At 35.6% G+C, this 20,975-nt stretch overlaps 1 protein-coding gene across 1 annotated transcript in view; it reads right to left on the bottom strand.

Moving 5' to 3' along the window:
• LOC110452913 (somatostatin receptor type 3-like) overlaps positions 1–20,975 on the bottom strand; it is a 70,365-nt gene that overhangs the window by 22,690 nt on the left and 26,700 nt on the right. Inside the window, exon 2 of the mRNA XM_021501667.1 lies at positions 1,349–2,158. Within this exon, the coding sequence (XP_021357342.1) occupies positions 1,349–2,146 (798 nt within the window). The 5' untranslated portion in view covers positions 2,147–2,158. The remainder of the gene's footprint in view (positions 1–1,348; positions 2,159–20,975) is intronic.

Below are 20,975 nucleotides of genomic sequence, written 5' to 3' on the forward strand. Positions count from 1 at the left end.
AGCGTCTAGACACAAGGACAAAAAAGACTGCAGCGTCTACAGACAAGGACGAAATAGATTAGTCTACACACAAGGACAAAATAGACTACAGCGTCTAGACACATGGACAAAAAAGACTGCAGCGTCTACAGACAAGGACGAAATTGATTACAGCGTCTACACAAAAGGACAACATAGACTGGACCGTCTAGACACAAGGACAAAAAAGACTGCAGCGTCTACAGACAAGGACGAAATAGATTACAGTGTCTAGACACAAGGACAAAATAGACTACAGCGTCTAGACTCAAGGACAAAATAGACTACAGCGTCTAGACACAAGGGCAAACAATACTGCAGCGTCTACAGACAAGGACGAAATAGATTACAGCGTCTACACACAAGGACAAAATAGATTACAGTGTCTAGACACAAGGACAAAATAGACTACAGCGTCTAGACTCAAGGACAAAATAGACTACAGCGTCTAGACACAAGGGCAAACAATACTGCAGCGTCTACAGACAAGGACGAAATAGATTACAGCGTCTACACACAAGGACAAAATAGACTACAGTGTCTAGACACAAGGACAAAATAGACTACAGCGTCTAGACACAAGGACAAACAAGACTGCAGCTTCTACAGACAAGTACGAAATAGATTACAGAGTCTAGACACAAGGACAAAATAGACTACAGCGTCAAGACACAAGGACAAAATAGACTACAGCGTCTAGACACAAGGACAAAAAAGACTGCAGCGTCTACAGACAAGGACGAAATAGATTACAACGTCTACACACAAGGACAAAATAGACTACAGCGTCTACAGACAAGGACGAAAGAGATTATAGCGTCTAGACACAAGGACAAAAAAAACCAGCAGCGTCTACAGACAAGGACGAAATAGATTACAGCGTCTACACACAAGGACAAAATAGACTACAACGTCTAGACACAAGGACAAAAAAGACTGCAATGTCTACAGACAAAGACGAAATAGATTACAGCGTCTATACACAAGGACAAAATAGACTACAGCGTCTGGACACAAGGACAAAAAAAGACTGCAGCATCTACAGACAAGGACACAACAGACTTTATCGTTTTATGAAAAGACATAGCTTGACTTTGGGTCATGATGACCTTCCACGTACATTTCGTTTAAGCCTTTTCGATACTCAGTGTTTGCATATTCATAAAATGTACATAAGGTCATAAAACTGGAGCTTGCTATGCTATAACGCGAATGTACAGCTAATTAGTTACATGTGAAATAGCAGGTCATTAAATTCATTTTGCACTTTTACATTTCTTTTACTCTGAAATAAAACTCATTAATTACTCTTTTGTGGTTTAATACTCACCAGTGTAGGAAACCACGTTATATATAGAAGCACAGATACCGCCATAACCATTTTGACGCCGTGCAGGACGACAATGCCCTCGATCTGCCATCTCACGGCACTTTGGCTGGAAGTTGATCTGTAGCGATCTCCTCCTGCATACAGGTTTTTCTTTAACTTTCTCAAACTCCATGACATGTAAAAATTCGTCAAACACACACATAAAAAGTTTCCAAATCCACAAAATAAAAATAAATACGAAAATAAGTGTTCCCGCCTTTTTTTCGGTGAAGCACTGATCCAAGATTCACATCGAGTATCGGTAGATGAATCGGGGCCGAACCCCATGACAGGCATACATGATACAATAAGAGTAAATAATATAATAACTGCCACGCTAGCCACTATTTTGAACTTTCCGTGGTAACGTGCTGTGAAATTGCGGGCCCTATATAGATAAACGGCGAACGATTTGTCGATGGAGAGGATAGTGACAAGGAAGAGTGACGTCAGACGAAACCACGTGCTAGTCACTTGATAAAAGTTACAACTCGGTTTCCCGCCGTACCATTTTTGATGGAAGTAGCTGATATGTCCGAGAGGAGTTGGCACAAGAACAGATACGATGTAGGAAACACTTAGAACGATAACAAGATCATCTGTCGTCGTTCGTTCCCGATATTTCTTCCATTTGATGATCACAACTAGAGGAAGGAAGTTGACCACCACCATTACAAGCTCCACGATGATGCTGAATGTGCCACTAATATCCTGGTACGCAGTACCTTCCGGTTTCCGGAACTGGTTTGGGGAAGGCATCTCTGTTAATACCTTCGAACAAGAAAACAAACAACATTATCGGATTTACCTTATTTTTGTTGATCCGTCATTTTACATTTTATGCGATAAATTTCATTGAGTAATATTGCCACATGATATATCATAATTTGCTAAATAATACAAAATACTATTGTAACGCTTCATGATCAATATTACTTTTATCAACATCAAGGTTATTTATAGTCATAAGCATTGCCATGATAAAAAATTACGAGGGTTTCATTTTCACTTTATTCCCGATGTGACCTCATACTCGAATTGTAAACTTCTGAAAACTATTTACCATATAAAAATCACAATTGATCAAACTTAGTTTGCAGTCTAGTACGAAATATAAATATTGCAAATTTGATATCGGTCCAACAACGCGAATTTCACTCCTGCAAACAAAAACAAACTTTACAGTAACTAAATTTGAATTTGGTTTTATATCTACTCTTTTCTAAAAGTCAAATCAGAAAAAGGTTGACAATTGAATGCATTTCCCCCAAAACTTCATAATGAGATCGTTAGTACAGTAATAGAAAACGACATTGACTTGAACATGACGGCGGACAATATTGTTATTCAGTGATACACTAAATCGGAACACCAAAGAAGGCTTATTTTTCACAAAGAGGTGAAAATGACAAAGTTATCAAAATCAAAGCCGTTTAAAGTGTCACTAACAACGAAGTTCTTGTGTATTGGGGCTATTTAAATGATACGCAGTAAATCTCTTTTAATGCCAGCCTTTGTCCAGACAAATTTTGACGTTATGCCTGAGTTTGGCAATTTACCGAGGGAAATTTATGATGGAATTGTGAACTACAAGGAAAAGAATACTCTAAAATTATTTTGTGTTAAACGAATTGGTAAATAAACGAATGACATTATATCGAGGTTTTACTGTAGATAATCGAGTGGCAGTATATCGAGGTTTTACTATAGATAAACGAAGGTTTTTATATCGAGGGTTTACTGTATATACACGAGGGGCATTATATCGAGGTTTTACTGTATATAAACGAGGGGCACTTTATCGAGGTTTTACTGTATATAAACGAGGGGCACTATAACGAGGTTTTACTGTATATAAACGAGGGGCACTATATCGAGGTTTTACTGTAGATAATCGAGTGGCAGTATATCGAGGTTTTACTATAGATAAACGAAGGTTTTATATCGAGGTTTTACTGTATATACACGAGGGGCATTATATCGAGGTTTTACTTTATATATCCGAGGGGCATTATATCGAGGTTTTACTTTATATATCCGAGGGGCATTATATCGAGGTTTTACTTTATATATCCGAGGGGCATTATATCGAGGTTTTACTGTATATAAACGAGAGGCACTATATCGAGGCTTTACTGTATATAAACGAGGGGCACTATATCGAGGTTTTACTGTATATAAATGAGGGGCAATATATCGAGGTTTTACTGTATATAAACGAGAGGCACTATATCGAGGCTTTACTGTATATAAACGAGGGGCACTATAACGAGGTTTTACTGTATATAAACGAGGGGAACTTTATCGAGGTTTTACTGTATATAAACGAGGGGCATTATATCGAGGTTTTACTGTATATACATGAGGGGCAATATATCGAGGTTTTACTGTATATAAACGAGAGGCACTATATCGAGGTTTTACTGTATATAAACGAGGGGCACTATATCGAGGTTTTACTGTATACAGTATTAACGAGGGACTTTATATCGAGGTTTTACTGAATATAGGCGAGGGCTTTATATCGAGGTTTTACTGTATTTAAGCGAGGGGCATTATATCGAGGTTTTACTGTAGATAAACGAAGGGCATTATATCGAGGTTTTAGTGTATATAAACAAGGGGCTTTGTATCGATGTTTTACTGTATATACATGAGGGCATAATATCGAGGTTTTACTGTATATAAACGAGGGACATTATATCGAGGTTTTATTGTATATAAACGAGGGGCACTATATCGAGGTTTTACTGTAGATAATCTAGTGGCAGTATATCGAGGTTTTACTGAATATAAACGAGGGGCATTGCATCGAGGTTTTACTGTATATTAGAGTTCGATCGACCCAGACACATGGCTTATATTATTCCAGGCTGGTTCTTACAGTACTTTCCACCACTGATAGGATTACATGCAGAATTTCCATGACAGATACGGTTTTTAATTCCACATTAATTTGCAAGGACCTTTTACGGATCGCTTGGGAGTAATCACAATGCAATGCAATCATATTGTGAAAAAGAAAGTTTTGATAAATCATTCTTGGAAAAAAACCTTAATTTTGCGGAACCTTCTTTTGCAAAAATAATATTTAAACATAAAATAAGCAAAACGTATCGTGAACAACGCTCTGAGTGAAATAAATGCAACTGATCCAGGCCGGGATTCAAGCTCTGATTCGCCAACAATTAAACTGTAGCTCTAATCAATTTGCTAACTGTTCAACGGTAGTACCTTGGTCCGATCAGTTACATCCAAACGAAACTACGGGAAGATTAATGGTATGTACACAAATCTACATAGTAGTTTTCCAGTATTTTAATTGTTTCGGGACAGGGATCCGTAAACTGATATAACGAAACGTGTATGAGGATGACAGTAAGGCGATAACACATTGCTCATATCATTGCCCTTCCCGACAATGATGCATGCATGAATATACATCGTATTAATCCATTTCTAATAGGATATTCCGAAGATTGATAGAAATCCTTAAATGGAAATCAAAATAGGAATAATTCTTTGATATGCCCAGTTGGAAATATAGATATGATTTTTTTTTCATGAGAATCCTGATCGAAAACTAATAACGTTATACGAACAAGTATTGACAGCAGAAAAAACGTATCAAATAGGCTGTTCGCACAGCATAGAAACAGTCACACAATAATGAGGCATGGGATATACTGCCACCAGTGTTATGCAATACACATTCAGAATTCATTTGATATATCAATCACATTCAGAGTTCCGGATGTAGTCGATACTTTCTGTCAGATGAAGCTTTGTATCTACATGAAGACACATCGGTATCGGGGAACAGATAAACGGCAACCTGACGCCTCGAAGTCATAAAAAGTGATTCAAATATAAAATGTTTTTTCTCGATTGATGTGGCGAATATCGTCTTTTGTTTATTTTGAAAATAGTTTCCTGAGTATATACTCATATTCATGACAAATAAATTAAGACAGCTGTTTTGAATTCAATGTATAAAATCGAAAAATATACAAGTGTTCCTCTTTAGAATATTGAGATGAATACATGCTATACCGTTTCGCTACAGTACGACCGTAGCATTATTAAATATTTTCGATGCATTAATGTGATAATTCGTGTACCACAATTCCACTGATACGGACCAACATTCTACCCTTAAATATTTAAAACGCAATTTCAATGCGCCTACGTTTCACAATCTTGCACAATTTCGCGAAAGGTAAAAATAGTGCAAAAAGCCCATCAAATGTCGGTTTAAGGAATTCGATTACCTGCAAAGGATATCAGTATATTCTTAATTTATATATACTAACATACTGTTATGGATATATGTTAGCTGGACATGATTTCATCGCTTTTGAGCTTATTCGAAAGCACGTATATATGACGATAGCTTAATATACAACAAGTGTATTCCTTATTTACTGTATGCGATAGAATAACTGAAAACAATACATTTTCGGTGAGTATGGATCTGTTCAATAAGCAAGGTTATGCATTCTACTTTACGTGTACGAGGCGACAATACATTAACTGGCTAGAAGAGTGATAATTTTATCTATTTTTTTGACGATGGTTTAGGATATTTGATAAACTGTTTTCATATTCATTCACGTGTTTCCGTGTAAAGATCAATAATCGATTAAATTGCATTTCGACGAACTGCATATGCTAACCTTATTATTTGATTATCATTGATAATAACAAACTAAAATACAAGATAAGGGTATTAATGTCTATGAATTTCCACCTACTCGGGCATTGTTGGTAGTGATTGTACAATTTCCATATTAAATACGATTTTTAATTCCATAATAATTTCCCGGGATGATTTAGGAATCGGTTTCATGGATTATCACAATGCAATCATAATGCATTAAAAAGTAGGTGCCACAGGCGTAATCGCTTTCCGATCAATACATTTCAATGGCTTTACCTATTTGCACCATATTGATGCCTTTTTAATGATTAACGATATCTTGGTGGATTATGTGATCCTTATTATAATTTCTTTTTAATTAAAATCATTTCACTTGTTAAACCAGATTACACTATCGATCATTCCCAACATCTCACAAAGAAGATAAATTAGTTTCAAGGACTCATAACATAATGGTATCGTGGATGACATTGCATCAACATACATACAACTGTATCTGTGATGATATACAGGGCAGCTTAAGTGGTACGAAACATATTTCCAGAGATTAAAGATAAAGTAAAAAAAAAAATCTTGATTTTATTTGTGTTTGATTCATGTTCTATTTACAGCCATGGTGATAAAAGAACGATACAGGTTTTGGTGGTGGCGGGGAACTGGAGTACCCGGGGAAAACCCGCGATTATTACCTAGCGACTTCTCCGTTAGGGCATCAAACCCGCTACCCAGTGGTGTAGGATTAGTGATCTTAGTCGATCAGACGCCTCAGCCACTTGACCACATTTAAAATTTGTTTTTATTGTGTTGATTGATATTTTTCAATAAAAGCAATCCATAAAAAAATGAAAAATGCAGAATACGTAATCATTTTTAGATCCCTTTAAAGGTACAATAGCATGTTATCACTCCAACTGAAAGTAATATGGCAATCCCAATGAATAAAAGTAAATTACACTTTTATCTTTTTGATTCCAGATGTTTCATAACGAAAAGGGATGTCTTTATCGTAATGTTCATAATGATGTCCTCAGGACGCCACAATGCTCTGTTCCAGTTTTTATGAAAATTAGAGATATCAAGATTAAATAGACCAAAAATATCCACAATCAAATTAATCTAAATGAAATAAATGCAACGGGAACAAGCTAGACCTCAAGGTATGGATCTGCAATGATTAAGCTGTCGCCGTAACACTGAGCGACCTGTTCAACTATAGTTCCCCTGCCAAGTCCTCCATCAGTTAAATCCGTACGAAACTATGGAGAGATAGATGGTAAGTACAAAAAATTACACAGTAATTCCCTTGTGTTTAAATTGCAGATGGCCGGGGATCCTTAAACTGTTGTAACGAGATATCTATGGGGATAACAACAAGTCTACAACACATTGCTCACTTCATTGTCAGTCCAGAAAATGATGCATACATAGAATATTCATATTTTTTTGCAAAATACAGATACAAACGAATAAATACATTTTCAATAATATATTCCAAGAATCATAGCCGACCTTAATATGGATTCCAAAATGCGAATAAGAATTTAATTTTCCGAGTTGAAAATACAGATATGCCTTTATTTTCCTAAGAATCCCGACAGCAAAAACTAATGAATTTATACTAACATGTACTGATAACAGATCTAGAGACGTCCATTTAACAAGGTTATTCTGACAGCATAGACACGGTCATACAGGAATGAAGCAATGGATTTTGTGCGATATACTGACACAAATGTTATGTAATACATGCCCAGAATTCACTGGATATATCAATCACGTTCAGAGCCCCGGATGTAGTCGATACTTTCTGTCGGATAAAGTTATGTCTCACCGGGAAGACACATCGGTATCGGGAAACAGGAAACGGGAATCTTACGCTTTGGAGTCACAACCAGTCAAACAAACGGAATCGAGATAATAATATAATAATAATAATATACAACATGTTATATAGCGCCCTATTTAATTTGTAAAATTACTCTAAGGCGCTCATCTCATCTTGTGTTGCTGCAACTAAACACGTAATCTTTTAACAGTCTATATGAGGCATTGACAAGTTTTATCTGTGTTTTCGACGAACAGAGAAAAACAGATCAATGTTTTTCTTCTTTTCGGTAAAAAATGATTTTTTTTTATACTTACATTCTCGATTGATGTTGCTATTGCGTCTTTTGTATAATTTTTCAAATAGCTTACTGAAAAACTAAACAAATAATATCAAGTATGAAAAGTAAATTTAGACAGCTTATTTGAATTCAAGATAAAATCCGGAAACATACACGTGTTTCTTTTTAAAATATTGAGTTAGTACATACTAACCATTTCGGCACCGTTCGTTGGCAGCATTATTCAATATTTATCGATGCGTTTGTGTAACACAAATCTGCCACACATTATACGATAAAACCAGTTTCTAAATTTACATTTACACCCTAGCATGGTAGGTATGTAGTGTACCACAAGTCCACTGACTTACACTTACAATCTATCCTCATTTACGATGCGCCTCAGTATCGAAATCCAGCGCAATTTTGCGAAAAGTAGACATGTTTAACAACAACAACAACAACAACAACAACAACAAATGGCGGTAAGAGAAGTTCGATTACTTACAAAGGATATCAACATATCCTCATCGTTGGATTTTGTCTAAACCTATAAATATATCTTAAATGCTGAAATTAATTTAATTTAGAGGTTATATCATTTTATCGCTTTTTTGTATTAGCTCGAAAGCACTGTATTATGGCGATTGCTAAATATAAACTGTAACCACTACATACTATATATAGTATTAGAACCGAATCAAGGTGCGTTTAAGCTTATATTTTGATGTTTTGTGCAAAAATATATGTTTGCAAATTTTAGTACGCTCAAAGTACTGAAAAATGTTTTTTTTGTGAGGTTATAATTCTTTTAGCGGAAACTATTTTTCCTCGAAAAATATAATCAGCTTTATTTGTAGCAAATTAATCGATTCTTTCCTAAGCGCTTTCAAATATAGCCATTAGAAAATAGATTTCGTGAAAAAATATTTTTACAATATGTGAGAATCAAAAATACAAAAAAAACCCATTAATTTCATGTACCCTGGCATTTCAAGTCGTGTATATGATGGAATGTCATCGAGAACAACATTTCTGCACTAACCCGTATAAAGACATGAAGGTTCTACTTGATGTGAACAAAGCAGCAATACATCAAGTGCTTAAAAAGCGAAAATGTCTCTATCTCTATCTAAGCTTTATTTTCAGTTATGAATGTATGTCGTAATAATTATTTTAATATTGAAACCCAACTATCAGTATTTGATACATATGTAAACAGTATTTTGTGTTATGGTTCAGAAATATGGGGTTTTCATAAAGCCCCGGATGTTGAAAAAATACATATTATGTTTTGTAAAAAATTACTCGGTGTGCGTAAAAATACTTGGAATGCTATGGTCTATTTAGAGCTTGGTAGATATCCATTATCACTGCTGAGGAAATTCAGAATTTTTAAGTATTGGATAAAGATTATAAATACTGATAATTGCATTTTAAAATCATGTTATGAAGACATGTTAGTGCGTAACGACAAATGGGTAATTAATATCAAGAATGAATTATATAGAATAGGTCTAGGTTACATATGGCAAACAGATAACATTGATAATAGCTGTTTGATTATAATTAAAGAAAGACTTTTAGATATTTATAGACAAGATTGTATAGAACAAATTAGAACATCATCAAAAGGATTTTTTTATACATGTCTTAACAAAGAAGTTGGTATACAGGGTTATTTAAGAAAATCGTTTATGAAAGGTTACTTAAAAGAAATAACAAAAATTCGGCTTTCAGCCCATAATTTAAATGTAGAGAAAGGTCGTTATCAAAATATTCCGCGACTTTTAAGAATCTGTACCGCTTGTGATATAGATGATGTCGAAGATGAATTTCATTTTATTCTTAAATGCCCCTGTTATTCTGATTTACGTGAGAAATTTTTAAAAAAGTACTATTGTAAAAAACCGAGCATGTTTAAATTAATTCAGTTATTTAACGGACAAAACACAAATGAATTAGCAAAATTGGCCAAATACATTAAAGCTGCAAATTCAAGAAGAGCTTTATTAACATAAGTAGTTATGCTCTCCGAGTGTTTTGTCTCGTCTGTGTATTTATTAGTATTTTCGATATTTGTCAATGTTATGAGAAAGTATATATATATATATATATATATATATATATATATCATGTATATGTGTTACACTGATGAGTCGCAAGACTCAAAGTTAATAAAGAACTTGAACTATGCCCATTTTTTTTAAACGGCGGTGAGACATTTGTTAGGCTAACATGCTATTTAATCATGTCTCTTTGGATTATCATCTGTTATCGTTTGGATTGCATTACGACAACTCGCATATGTGTGGTTCGTTCAATCACATTATCCGTATCTCAATCATGATATAACTAACAACAAGATGACAACAAAACCACATAAAACAGCTTAAATGTAAGGTAAAGGCGACGGTTAAATTAAAAAAAAAATCATTATAATTGAAATAATTTAAATATTAAACTACAATAGAATATAATTTACAAATAATGCATCCAAAATTCAAAGGGGTCATTGCATGTTATACATATTGGTCCTTATCGTTTTTCAATTTTCATGGTTTGTAAATGTTTAACTGGTATCATTAATCACCAATTGCTCCTTTCAGAATTCTGTGTTTTTTGTTTACAGACACAAGGAGCCCATCTTTAACCTAATGATGTCCAATCACGCAAGGACATCTGTGATTTATTTAGGTCTTCATACGAAATGACATCTAGGATGGATCTTATAAAAAAAGATGTGTTATACACAAAATGGAAAGGTTTTCACATTTGATTTACATTTCAAAATATGGCTCCAAATGGTCTATTAGGAAACTTTTAATATTGTAAAGTATTTGTTTCGTGTCCGATCAATTTTAAGGCTCCATGTCCTACTGCAGACAAATTACCACAGAATGCCACCGTTAGTATTTCGTTCATACAGTAGCAACCTCCCCTGCGTTTCCGTTTCGGTTGTACATGTAACTATTCCGTCTTTGCGTATTGCAGAGTTATCTTCTCTTGGGAGCAGGTATTGATTGTTACGTCATTGGTTTGTGTGAGAAAATCACGTCGTTTTCTCAAAAAATGATGACGTTACTCTCACAAACAAGTGACGAAACAATCAATACCTGCTCCCAAGAGAAGATAACTCTGCAATACGCAAAGACGGAATAGCGCCAGTCGGCCAGTGTAATTTCATTGAGCACGTAGCTCGATTTATTACAGCAACAGTATGTTAATCGGACGCCCATGGTTCGAATCCTGGGCCCGTATTCATGAAACCGCTCTCATGCTCAGACATGGATTTTGTGCTCAGGCTTATTTTTTGTTCTTGTTATACCTTAACAAATAAATCTTATTTTGTCAATAATTTGGAAACAGTTTTAACAGACTCAAAGCCAAATACATGTACTATTTTCAATGTCAAAATTTGACTTTTTGATCGTTTGACATGATCAAAGCGAGCAACAAAATAGTTGGTTTGAGCACGGAATACATGCTTGAGCATGAGAACGGTCTGTGAAAATAAATTAAGTTTCAAATGGATATATACTTTAGTCGGTAGTGGTATAACGATCCAAAGCTCTACATTCAAATAAGTGTCTTTCTGTCGTCCACAGGAAGGACGTATTACTGTGATGTATTACCATGGTATATCCAAATAGCCTTGCACAGAATTACTATTTGTAATTTTACTCTCCTAGTAATACCTGATGTATTGATTTAAGTGTGTTTAATGAAATTGCCTGTTGAAGATAAATTAATGGAGATAATGTTTACCTCTTTGCAAGCCATCCGTAGTTATGTATTTACAAAAAAGATACTATAAATAATTGACAATAACGATACTTCATTAATAAGCCATCAGCAAGAATCCATGGTCAGAAAATCTCGGTTTCGTACAATAAACATGGAACATATTTCTTATTGATGTACAACACAGTGTATGAAAACTGATTTTATTTGTTTATTTTCCTTTGTTTTTTCTTATTATCATTAAGTCGGCATCAGATGTGCTCTATCACAAAGAGGCAAATACACCAACATACCCTATCTCCGGCACACAAACACACATTCAGGCATACACAACACACATGAATGAACGTCCTTAAATGATCTTGGCTGTTGATAGGGCGCTAAACTTTGTACAACCAACTAGCCAATCAATCACAAAGAACTAGGTCAAACCGGAGTGTGAACAAAACCATACTTTTTATTTGTATTTCATGTGCTTATTTTACATAAAAAAGATAAGCTGAGACGGTAGGTCCGATATATAAGTCTAGTTCAAGGGCAGTGAAATGAAGCACTTGACATATTAATGAGATATTTTTATAGCCAGAGTTCAATTATTTAAATATTCGCACACAATGCCTAGCAACAACAATCAACTTCGAGGAAGTCATTGTGGATGTTAAATGTATCAAAGTAAAAAGAAAGAAAAAAAAGAAAGAAGAAACCCTGTGATTTTTCAAAAGCGGATATTGAAATTGACTTAATAGGACATTTAATTTAAGCACCTGCTCCTTGTCAACGCTAGTCTAACGTAATGTCAGATTCTAAAGCTGCATACCATATTTGGTATCAATAATGTAAAACTACAAAAAAATACATCAGATAAGAAGAAAATGCCATTGGCGTTTTTGCAAAAATATGTTGTGTTTAAATTTGCGGCCGTCATTGTATTTGTTCACCTACGCAATGTCATACACAGAGGTGTCAAGTTTAAAGCTTTGTTTATCAGAATTTATTTATTTTAACACCCATTGAAGTAACGACTTACTATAAATAGCTAACACTAAGTTCACGGCGAATATTACTTGACAACATAACAGCCTTGTCAATCCGTCCAATATCTGTAAAAGACCTATCACGGTTTATGTTTGGCACTGCCTGCTTTTAACTAATCATCGCTTATAGGAGATATCTCTGGTCTTATCTTAAATCTGAGATTTCCCTAGGCCTTCCATTATTTCTGATTTTTTTCCCCACAACCTTGATACAATGGAAACATGTGCCTTATTTGTTCTTGCCGTGCTATTGCATTTCGTAGTGATTTAAGATATTGAGATTTATAAGTGTTCCTTTCTAACTTGCCTTATATTTTTCTTACTCCAGTGCCAATCAAATCTGTTATTTTTTAAATTTTAATACCCTTCCAACACGGCGCATTTGTAGAAGTTAAAGCAAAATTAGGAAAAAATACATAAGACTGGCATCTGTTTTAGAATTTTTGCATTAATGAAGAGACCATATAAAGATTTCCTTCATTTGACCTCATGGATGTCAGATTCTAGTCGGAGATTCAGGCTAGTAGAAGATAAGCAGGAAGAAGAATGCAGCCGGAGAGTTCTTAAAAAACCCAGGTTGCCATTCAAAAAACATATTTGTACCTCAGGGTCGACCCACAAGGTTAATATCCCGAAAACAAAGTCGAGACGAAGAAACAACAAAAGTAATAAACTATTCACTAGCAGATAGACATCATAAGCATCGACAGGACACCAGAGACAAAATCAGGTGATATCCTTAAGGGTCCTCGTACCATTGCCAAAATTAAAACAACGCAGTGGATTTATTTTCTTGCATGACTATAGTTTAAAAAAATTTCCCCAACAGATAAAACATAACCTTTACTAAGTGTAAAACTAGACAAGGATTCGAACCATGCCCCTCTGATCATTATACATTTTTTCTGCACATGCGCTACCTGTTCAACGGTGGTACATGCACCCTGGACCATTAACGCTGCAGATACATTCAAAAATTCAAGTAAAGAAGAGGTTACTGGAAGTACAAATAAGAACAGTGGAACTTTGTTGATTTGCCTGCAGTAAGACTGGGTCCTTGATACATTGGCTGCTGCAGAATTGTTCGAATTCGACACCGTACCAACACAGAGAATGCATCTTAAGCCGGAAACGTTTAGGGGCGCAGTGGTCTGACCGTCTAAGTTCACTAGCCCTCCACCACTAGGACGTAGGTTTGAGGCCTACGTGGCGCAGTTTTCATGCACTTTCCGCAGGTCGGTGGTTCCCCCCCCCCCCCCCCCCGATTATTCATGCTTTCTTCCACCACAAAAACCTGGCACGTCCTTAAATCATCATAGCTGATCATATAACGTAAAACACAAACAACCTTTATAGTCGGGACCTTTACCTAGATACCGATGTACATACATGTATTAATTTGATTCTCAATAATCCTTCAACATATAAACTCCTAATAAACCTATTGGTCCTTCTCATGTCGATGTAGATTAGTTTGGTTATATTTTGCTTAACATTCTCTCCACAACTAAGGTCATTTAAGGACGTGCTTCCACGTGTGTTGTGTATGCGTGTACAGGAGACAGAGTATGTTGGTGTACTTGCCAACTTCATAGTGCTATCGCAATGCAATACCATGCCGAAGGCACCCAGCACAGCATTCCGCCCGAACATATTATACTGACAACGGGTGAACCAGTTGTTGCCGTTCTCCTAAATTCTGAACGTTAAGCAGGGAATAACAACTACTATTTTAAGGACTTTGGTATGTCATGGCCTTTGGACAGAACCCCATTACCTTCCTCATCTGAGCGAAAGTGAAACATGCAAGGCGCTAGAAAATAAATGGTAGTCAGAAATAATGAAAACTGTAATAACCCCAAAATATTGCAATGGGTGCAGCAGATCTATTTTGGTCGCTTTTGTGTCTCAAAATACAGATCACGAAAGCAAATAACAGTTTCTGCAAGGGGTTTCCACATTAGTCGCCTTTTACGATACATGCAGTGGGTATCCGAAGGTGTACTGATTTCTCGATACCCGACTTGCACGGGTGCGTCGATGCAGAGATGTTGTAACTGTGTATTATACGCACAGATCGACAGATTATACTTTACTTTATTCAGTTGCTATTTAAAGACAACTGGGCCTTTTAGTCGCAAGGGAAAACTCGTTTTCACAAAAACAAAATTTCTTTTTATGATTAAAACGATTCATCTATGATTCTTCAAATGATGCGTAATTTCCTAATAACAACTGTCAATCTGTTGTCCCTGAAAATTGATTTATTGTGTACAGCTAGCTGTTTTTTTTAGACTATTAAGCATTTCTGAGAGCAATTTGTCTTCACTAAGAACATGCAATTAATTGGCAATGATCCATTTGTAATGCGTTATATAATTATACCAAACGCAATTTGACGCTAATATGACAGTTTGATAACTCATTGATTCCGATATTAGCTTGAAGTAATCCGGCAATGATCTTAACCATGTTTCCTATATATTATTTAGAATTTAGTGATACATCAATTTTCTATTGAGACTGCTGGCTACTAAATCAGCTATAGGATTGCTAGATTACTTGACAAACAAAACGTAGTCCTGGTTTCGAATTCTACCCGAGGCACTACTAGAGTTGAACTCGGTTACCGCTTACTGTATATAGATGTATTGACATTTCCACTGCAAGTTTCTCTGAATTACCAAAAGAAATTGCGTTCATAGAGCTATCAACGCAATTTGATCAGCGTCATTTTGGAGCTGCTCCTCCCGCCTCGAATAAGATGAGACAACTGTTAGAACCAAACATATTGGTGACTATAGGCTGTTCTAAGAATCTCGTTTGCACTGAGAGCACAGACATACCAATATCATGAATATAACAAAATATATTTATTCAGGTCAATGATAACTAAACAAATAGAACGTAAATATAAGGATTGGACGGTATTTTTGCAATTTTCATGCCGGTATGAACGCGAATCGGTTACACATGTTTTCCATAAAGCCAGCTGGCATGACGGTCTGATATTAAAAAAAAATGCCGTTCAATCTTCAAATAATCTCAGTTTCACACATAAATCGCATATTTCATCTCTTCCTATCATTCGCGAGTACTTGAATTCCAGATGGCAAAATGCACATGAATATTGATAGTTGTTATGTATATATGGAATTGATATTAGCGTAATATTTGAATTTGCAAACAAAATTCCTTATATACGGACGAAACAGAGTTTATCGCAGAGATTAAGTAGTACATCCTATCAGGTAATAATAATACTAATCGACCACGATGGTGAGTGGAATTATGATGATGATGATGATGATGATGGTGCGAATAGTTTATAAGTGAGTATGAAATAATGAAAGTAAATATATATGTCGGAAAAAGAGAGAGGTTTGGATCATCGTATTTATGTAATTTAACAAAAGAAATGAGTAAAAATTGAGTGAAAGAGGTGTATGGCGAACGAAAACCCTCCTACGTTGAGGGCAATCATTGTTCGGGGATTGAACCCAGGGCCCTTCAACCCTGCCAACCCTATCCCAACTATTGCTGAAGAATTAAAACAATTGAAAAAAGGAGTACATCCTGTTGGTTTTTTATTTTCTATTATTTTTTACGGATTCATTTTCCACTACAATTTCGACTGAGTCTGAAGAGTTTGTTGCAGAATTGTTCACATTTATTGCGACATTCATGAAATCAGCACTGAATTCCTGTCCCCATTAATTGGTAGCTGTACTTTGTCTCTACCATATTACTTCCCTTCCCATGGGGTCGTCGACGACACCGTTGTCAGGTATATTACGAGTTTTGGTAATGCAAAACTCCCCAAAAAGAAACATATATGCTGTTTTCAAGCAAATCGTTAGAAAACCTGAACATTTAATTTGAATCATTGGGCAAAGGAAACAATTGTTTGAACACATTAGCATACTTTGTGGTAAGTTTATTTTTGTTTGATGCTGGCTCCCTAATGACAAATGACAGATTTACTAATGCCATAATTTCCTCATGTATTCTACACTTCCCTGAAGGACGAAAGTCAAAACTATTAAGTATTCATTGATACGTTTAAGTCCGAGTTTATACAGCATTGTCTATATTTGCCCAGATTATTTACGATTATACGGAATATTCTTTTGTTTTGAAGTTAAAAATTGAATAATCTTTTATTTTATGTATTGTGTTTTATACTGTTTGTTTTTCACAATCTGATTCGACTCATTTCATGTTTTATTCGTTTTGTAATTTTGTTAGACTGCTCTAAGAAGCATGCAAATTGTCAAGTTTACAAAACAAATGCATCAGCGCATTGTGTTGAAATCTTAACGAGTTTATTTTATGTTATGGCTTTGAAAGACAAGTATACTAACACATACATTGATAACACGTCAACGCACAAGGACAATATTATACATCAACGTTAATACTCATATATATATATTTTCAAGTCCTATCAACAGCTATGGTCATTTAAGGACGGCCTCCCCTGTGTGCAAGATGCATGCGTGTAGTGTATACGTGCGTTTTGGGCGGCTGCGATATGTTCGTGTTTGTCTCCTCGTGATAGCGCGGAACTGATGCTGACTTTATAGTGCTCCCTCACTGAATCATACTGCCGAAGACAACCAGCAGGACACCCCACCCGGTCACATTATACTGACAACGGGCGAACCAGTCGTCCCACTCCTAAATTGCTGAGCGTTAAGCAGGAGTAGAAACTACCATTTTTACAGACTCTGGTATGTCTCGGCCAGGGGACAGAACCCAACGCCTTCCTCACTGGGGCGAACGCTCAACTAAAGGCCAAAAGTGAGGCATTGTCAAGTGAGACATTAGGAAGAAGAAAGTTTAGACTAAAATAAATCTTGGCATTGCTATATTCTGTACATATCTTCAACCTACACGTGTAATAAGCAGTGTGCATCAACTTAATCCAAATCGAGGCACCTTCACAATTAGCTTCATATAACATTTGGCTAGCACCTACTCAGACTCGTATAGAATTGCATAGGCTACAAACGCGATACGTTTCTATACATCATTAGATGTTATCAAAATCAGAACATAGCCAAGATACGGTCAATCAAGAACGTGCAATTCCTGTATAATCGAAATACATTACATAACTCTCCCAAATAGCGTTTGTCGATTTAGCAAATCAAGCAAAAGACAAAATAAACAGAATAAGCAATTTCACTATCATACGCAACAATACTTAATTGTTAATTTGTTCCAGTCCCTCTTTTAAATGATAAATAGACCAAGCCTGCATCTCACGGGCACCATCGATGGCTCCACACATTAACCAGAATCACGCCCTGCTAGATCAAAAGGGATTACACTTAAAATTTAGTTTGACAAGGCACTTTCTGGTAGATCGATCACCGATGCTAACTTAATACAATTGTCTAGATCCGATGTGATAAATCTGTCATTTTAGCAGCCACGCACTGCATGTTATGCCTGCTGTAAAACGAACAAAATCTTCGATATTTCCTCCAGGACTTTATACATTCGTTTATAGTTTTATTTCATTACAACTAACTTCTAGTCATACCAACGGTCGATTGGCACAAATGTAATGGAACTGGACCGTGTCAATCGCCGGTGACCAAATTGCTCGGTTGGTTAAAAATAGAATAAATAAATGTATGAGTTACCTTTCTTTAACATAAAATATTTTGCAGAAACCAGACATAACCTCTTTAAAGCTTTACGCCGCTGCCCAGGATCCCTACCCCACGATGGGATGGATAACAATCAACCGCTTTCTCATGATGAAGGAAAATCCACTTTTTACATAGTTATTTTAGTCAACACGTAACTTAAATAATCATGGTATCATTATCTACTTGCGCCACATCTGCAAAATCGAACCAAAAGAGTGGGCTGACGTTCATGCTGTTCATGAAATGTAAACAAAAATGTCGATTTGGGCTACTGAGACCATCTATGCAAGGTTTTCTAGAGTTTGGAGGTCCCAAATTTCAAACCTTTTTACTTTTGCCTCTCAGCTAGATATATTTTAGGAAGCGGAATTAGGGAATGTTGTATTCGGAATAAACGTCACTGAATATAGGTGTCATGCTGCAGATGAGGGCTGAGTCAATTGCGGGTGACAAGATGGCTCTAGAGCGTTCGCCTAGGGTCCGAATGCATATTCTTTGTCATTACATGAAAATAGCTCCTCAACAGGATACATATTAGTGCAACAGAGATGTTGATTATGGAAAAACAAATTATATCCCTAAATAGCATTTATCAATTAGCTAATAAAAAATGCTATGTAACCATTCCTGTTATGCCTAGATAATATTTGTTGTATCTATATATTATGATTTACTGTACTTCTTAAATTATTTTTCTCTATTATTGATGTCATATGAAACAAACTAAATTGCTTATCCCTAGAGAAATGATCGAAAATATTTTGTTCTCTTGTAAATAATTGATAGAGTTGTACATGCTAATTTGAATAAGTTATTCATTATTACTTCCGACTCATTGCCACTTCCAACAATCAAAAGATCAACACAATAATATAAAATTTGTATCAACTGAAAAGGCATTATGATAACTCGTTGAACTGAATATAGAATATGATTTGAATCCAATGCAGACTTTTCAATATAAGACTATTGATAATCAGTAGTTTTTGTGTGGTAACATACTCAAAAATATATAAGATGCTGCCTTCAGTTACAGTTTCAACTTTATTTTTTATTTGGTTAATTTCCTAAAAATGTCATGTTAACGAGAAAGGAACATTACTGCAATACGCATGCCCTAACAACCGATTATCGCCCCTTTCAAAGTTGTGGTAATAGGCTTGGCACACTGGACTTCGAATTAATTCGGTGCACAAGAGTATCTACCCATATCCGTTGACCAGTTAGTGTCACTTAGGTTATGTGTGTAGATAGAGGACGATTTTCACCGAGAAGAACTTAGTGTTGATTACATCGCTATGAAAAGGGCATGACGCGTAGAGACAATTAAAAAAATAAAGGGCATAGCTTCAGAGGAAACGGCATATAGCAGCAAAGCTCTATTCATACTTTTAGGAAAAACTGCAGTCTAGCGATAGAAACGAACGTGTTGCATTGGATGGTCTTCATTCATATACTGCAAAACATTTACCTTTCACGCGTATTTCTTTTGTGGTTGATTTTGCAACGATATTTTTGCCAGGAAAGAAAGACTGTAATTTGTTTTTCTTAGTAACCAGTGCCTCTTTTAATCCTTTAAACATGTAACACATTGCGCCAAAGTTACTAGACTACAGATCCGCGAAGAATAGATTCCGCGAGATTTGAGAAAATTAGTGACCGTGAACAAGATTTTTACTGTAGCGATTAACAGACGGACGAAAATAAACATGCCATACAGGTATATTCACTTACAGTCGTTATGAAAGAAATGTGAAGAAACTGGAATGAAAACATTCAACAGATGAAATAATTGTACCTCAGTTAGCTTTTAAGAACAAAATAATAATACTAATAATAATTTGACGTTCTTATATAACATTTTATCACAACCTAGTTCGCAGGTCGTCTCAAAGTGTTTCACAAAATAGTATCCGTGTTTAAATGGGCCTTCGCAACCAGCCAATATCTTTGTCAACTCCCTGGTTAGCATACAACCAGTGCTGCCATTTCGGCGCTCACAGCTAGCATTCAACAAATCTAGCACTGCCCAACTACGTACTCATTTACTACAAAGTAGACATGAACAAGTGGAGTAAAGTATTTTGCTAAAAGGTACAACATAGTGCCGTGACGAGAATCGAACCCGCAAGCCTTCGGTCACGAGCCCGGCGTCCTTCCACTAGAATACCGTGCCTCCTTGACAGCATATTATATCAATTGAAAATCTTCTAAAAAATAATTGATGAACAACGAAACTGTAAGGATAGGTCTTCATTCGAATAAAGAAAGAAATCCGTCCATTATTAAATTATTGTTTTTTTTGTTTATTTTTTGGTAATGCACAACGATCGAAAATAAATATTTCACTATTTCATTTAGTGCGTTATGCGACCAATATCC

The sequence above is a fragment of the Mizuhopecten yessoensis genome, unplaced genomic scaffold (genome assembly GCF_002113885.1).
Source record: "Mizuhopecten yessoensis strain PY_sf001 unplaced genomic scaffold, ASM211388v2 scaffold6971, whole genome shotgun sequence".
NCBI lineage: Eukaryota > Metazoa > Mollusca > Bivalvia > Pectinida > Pectinidae > Mizuhopecten > Mizuhopecten yessoensis.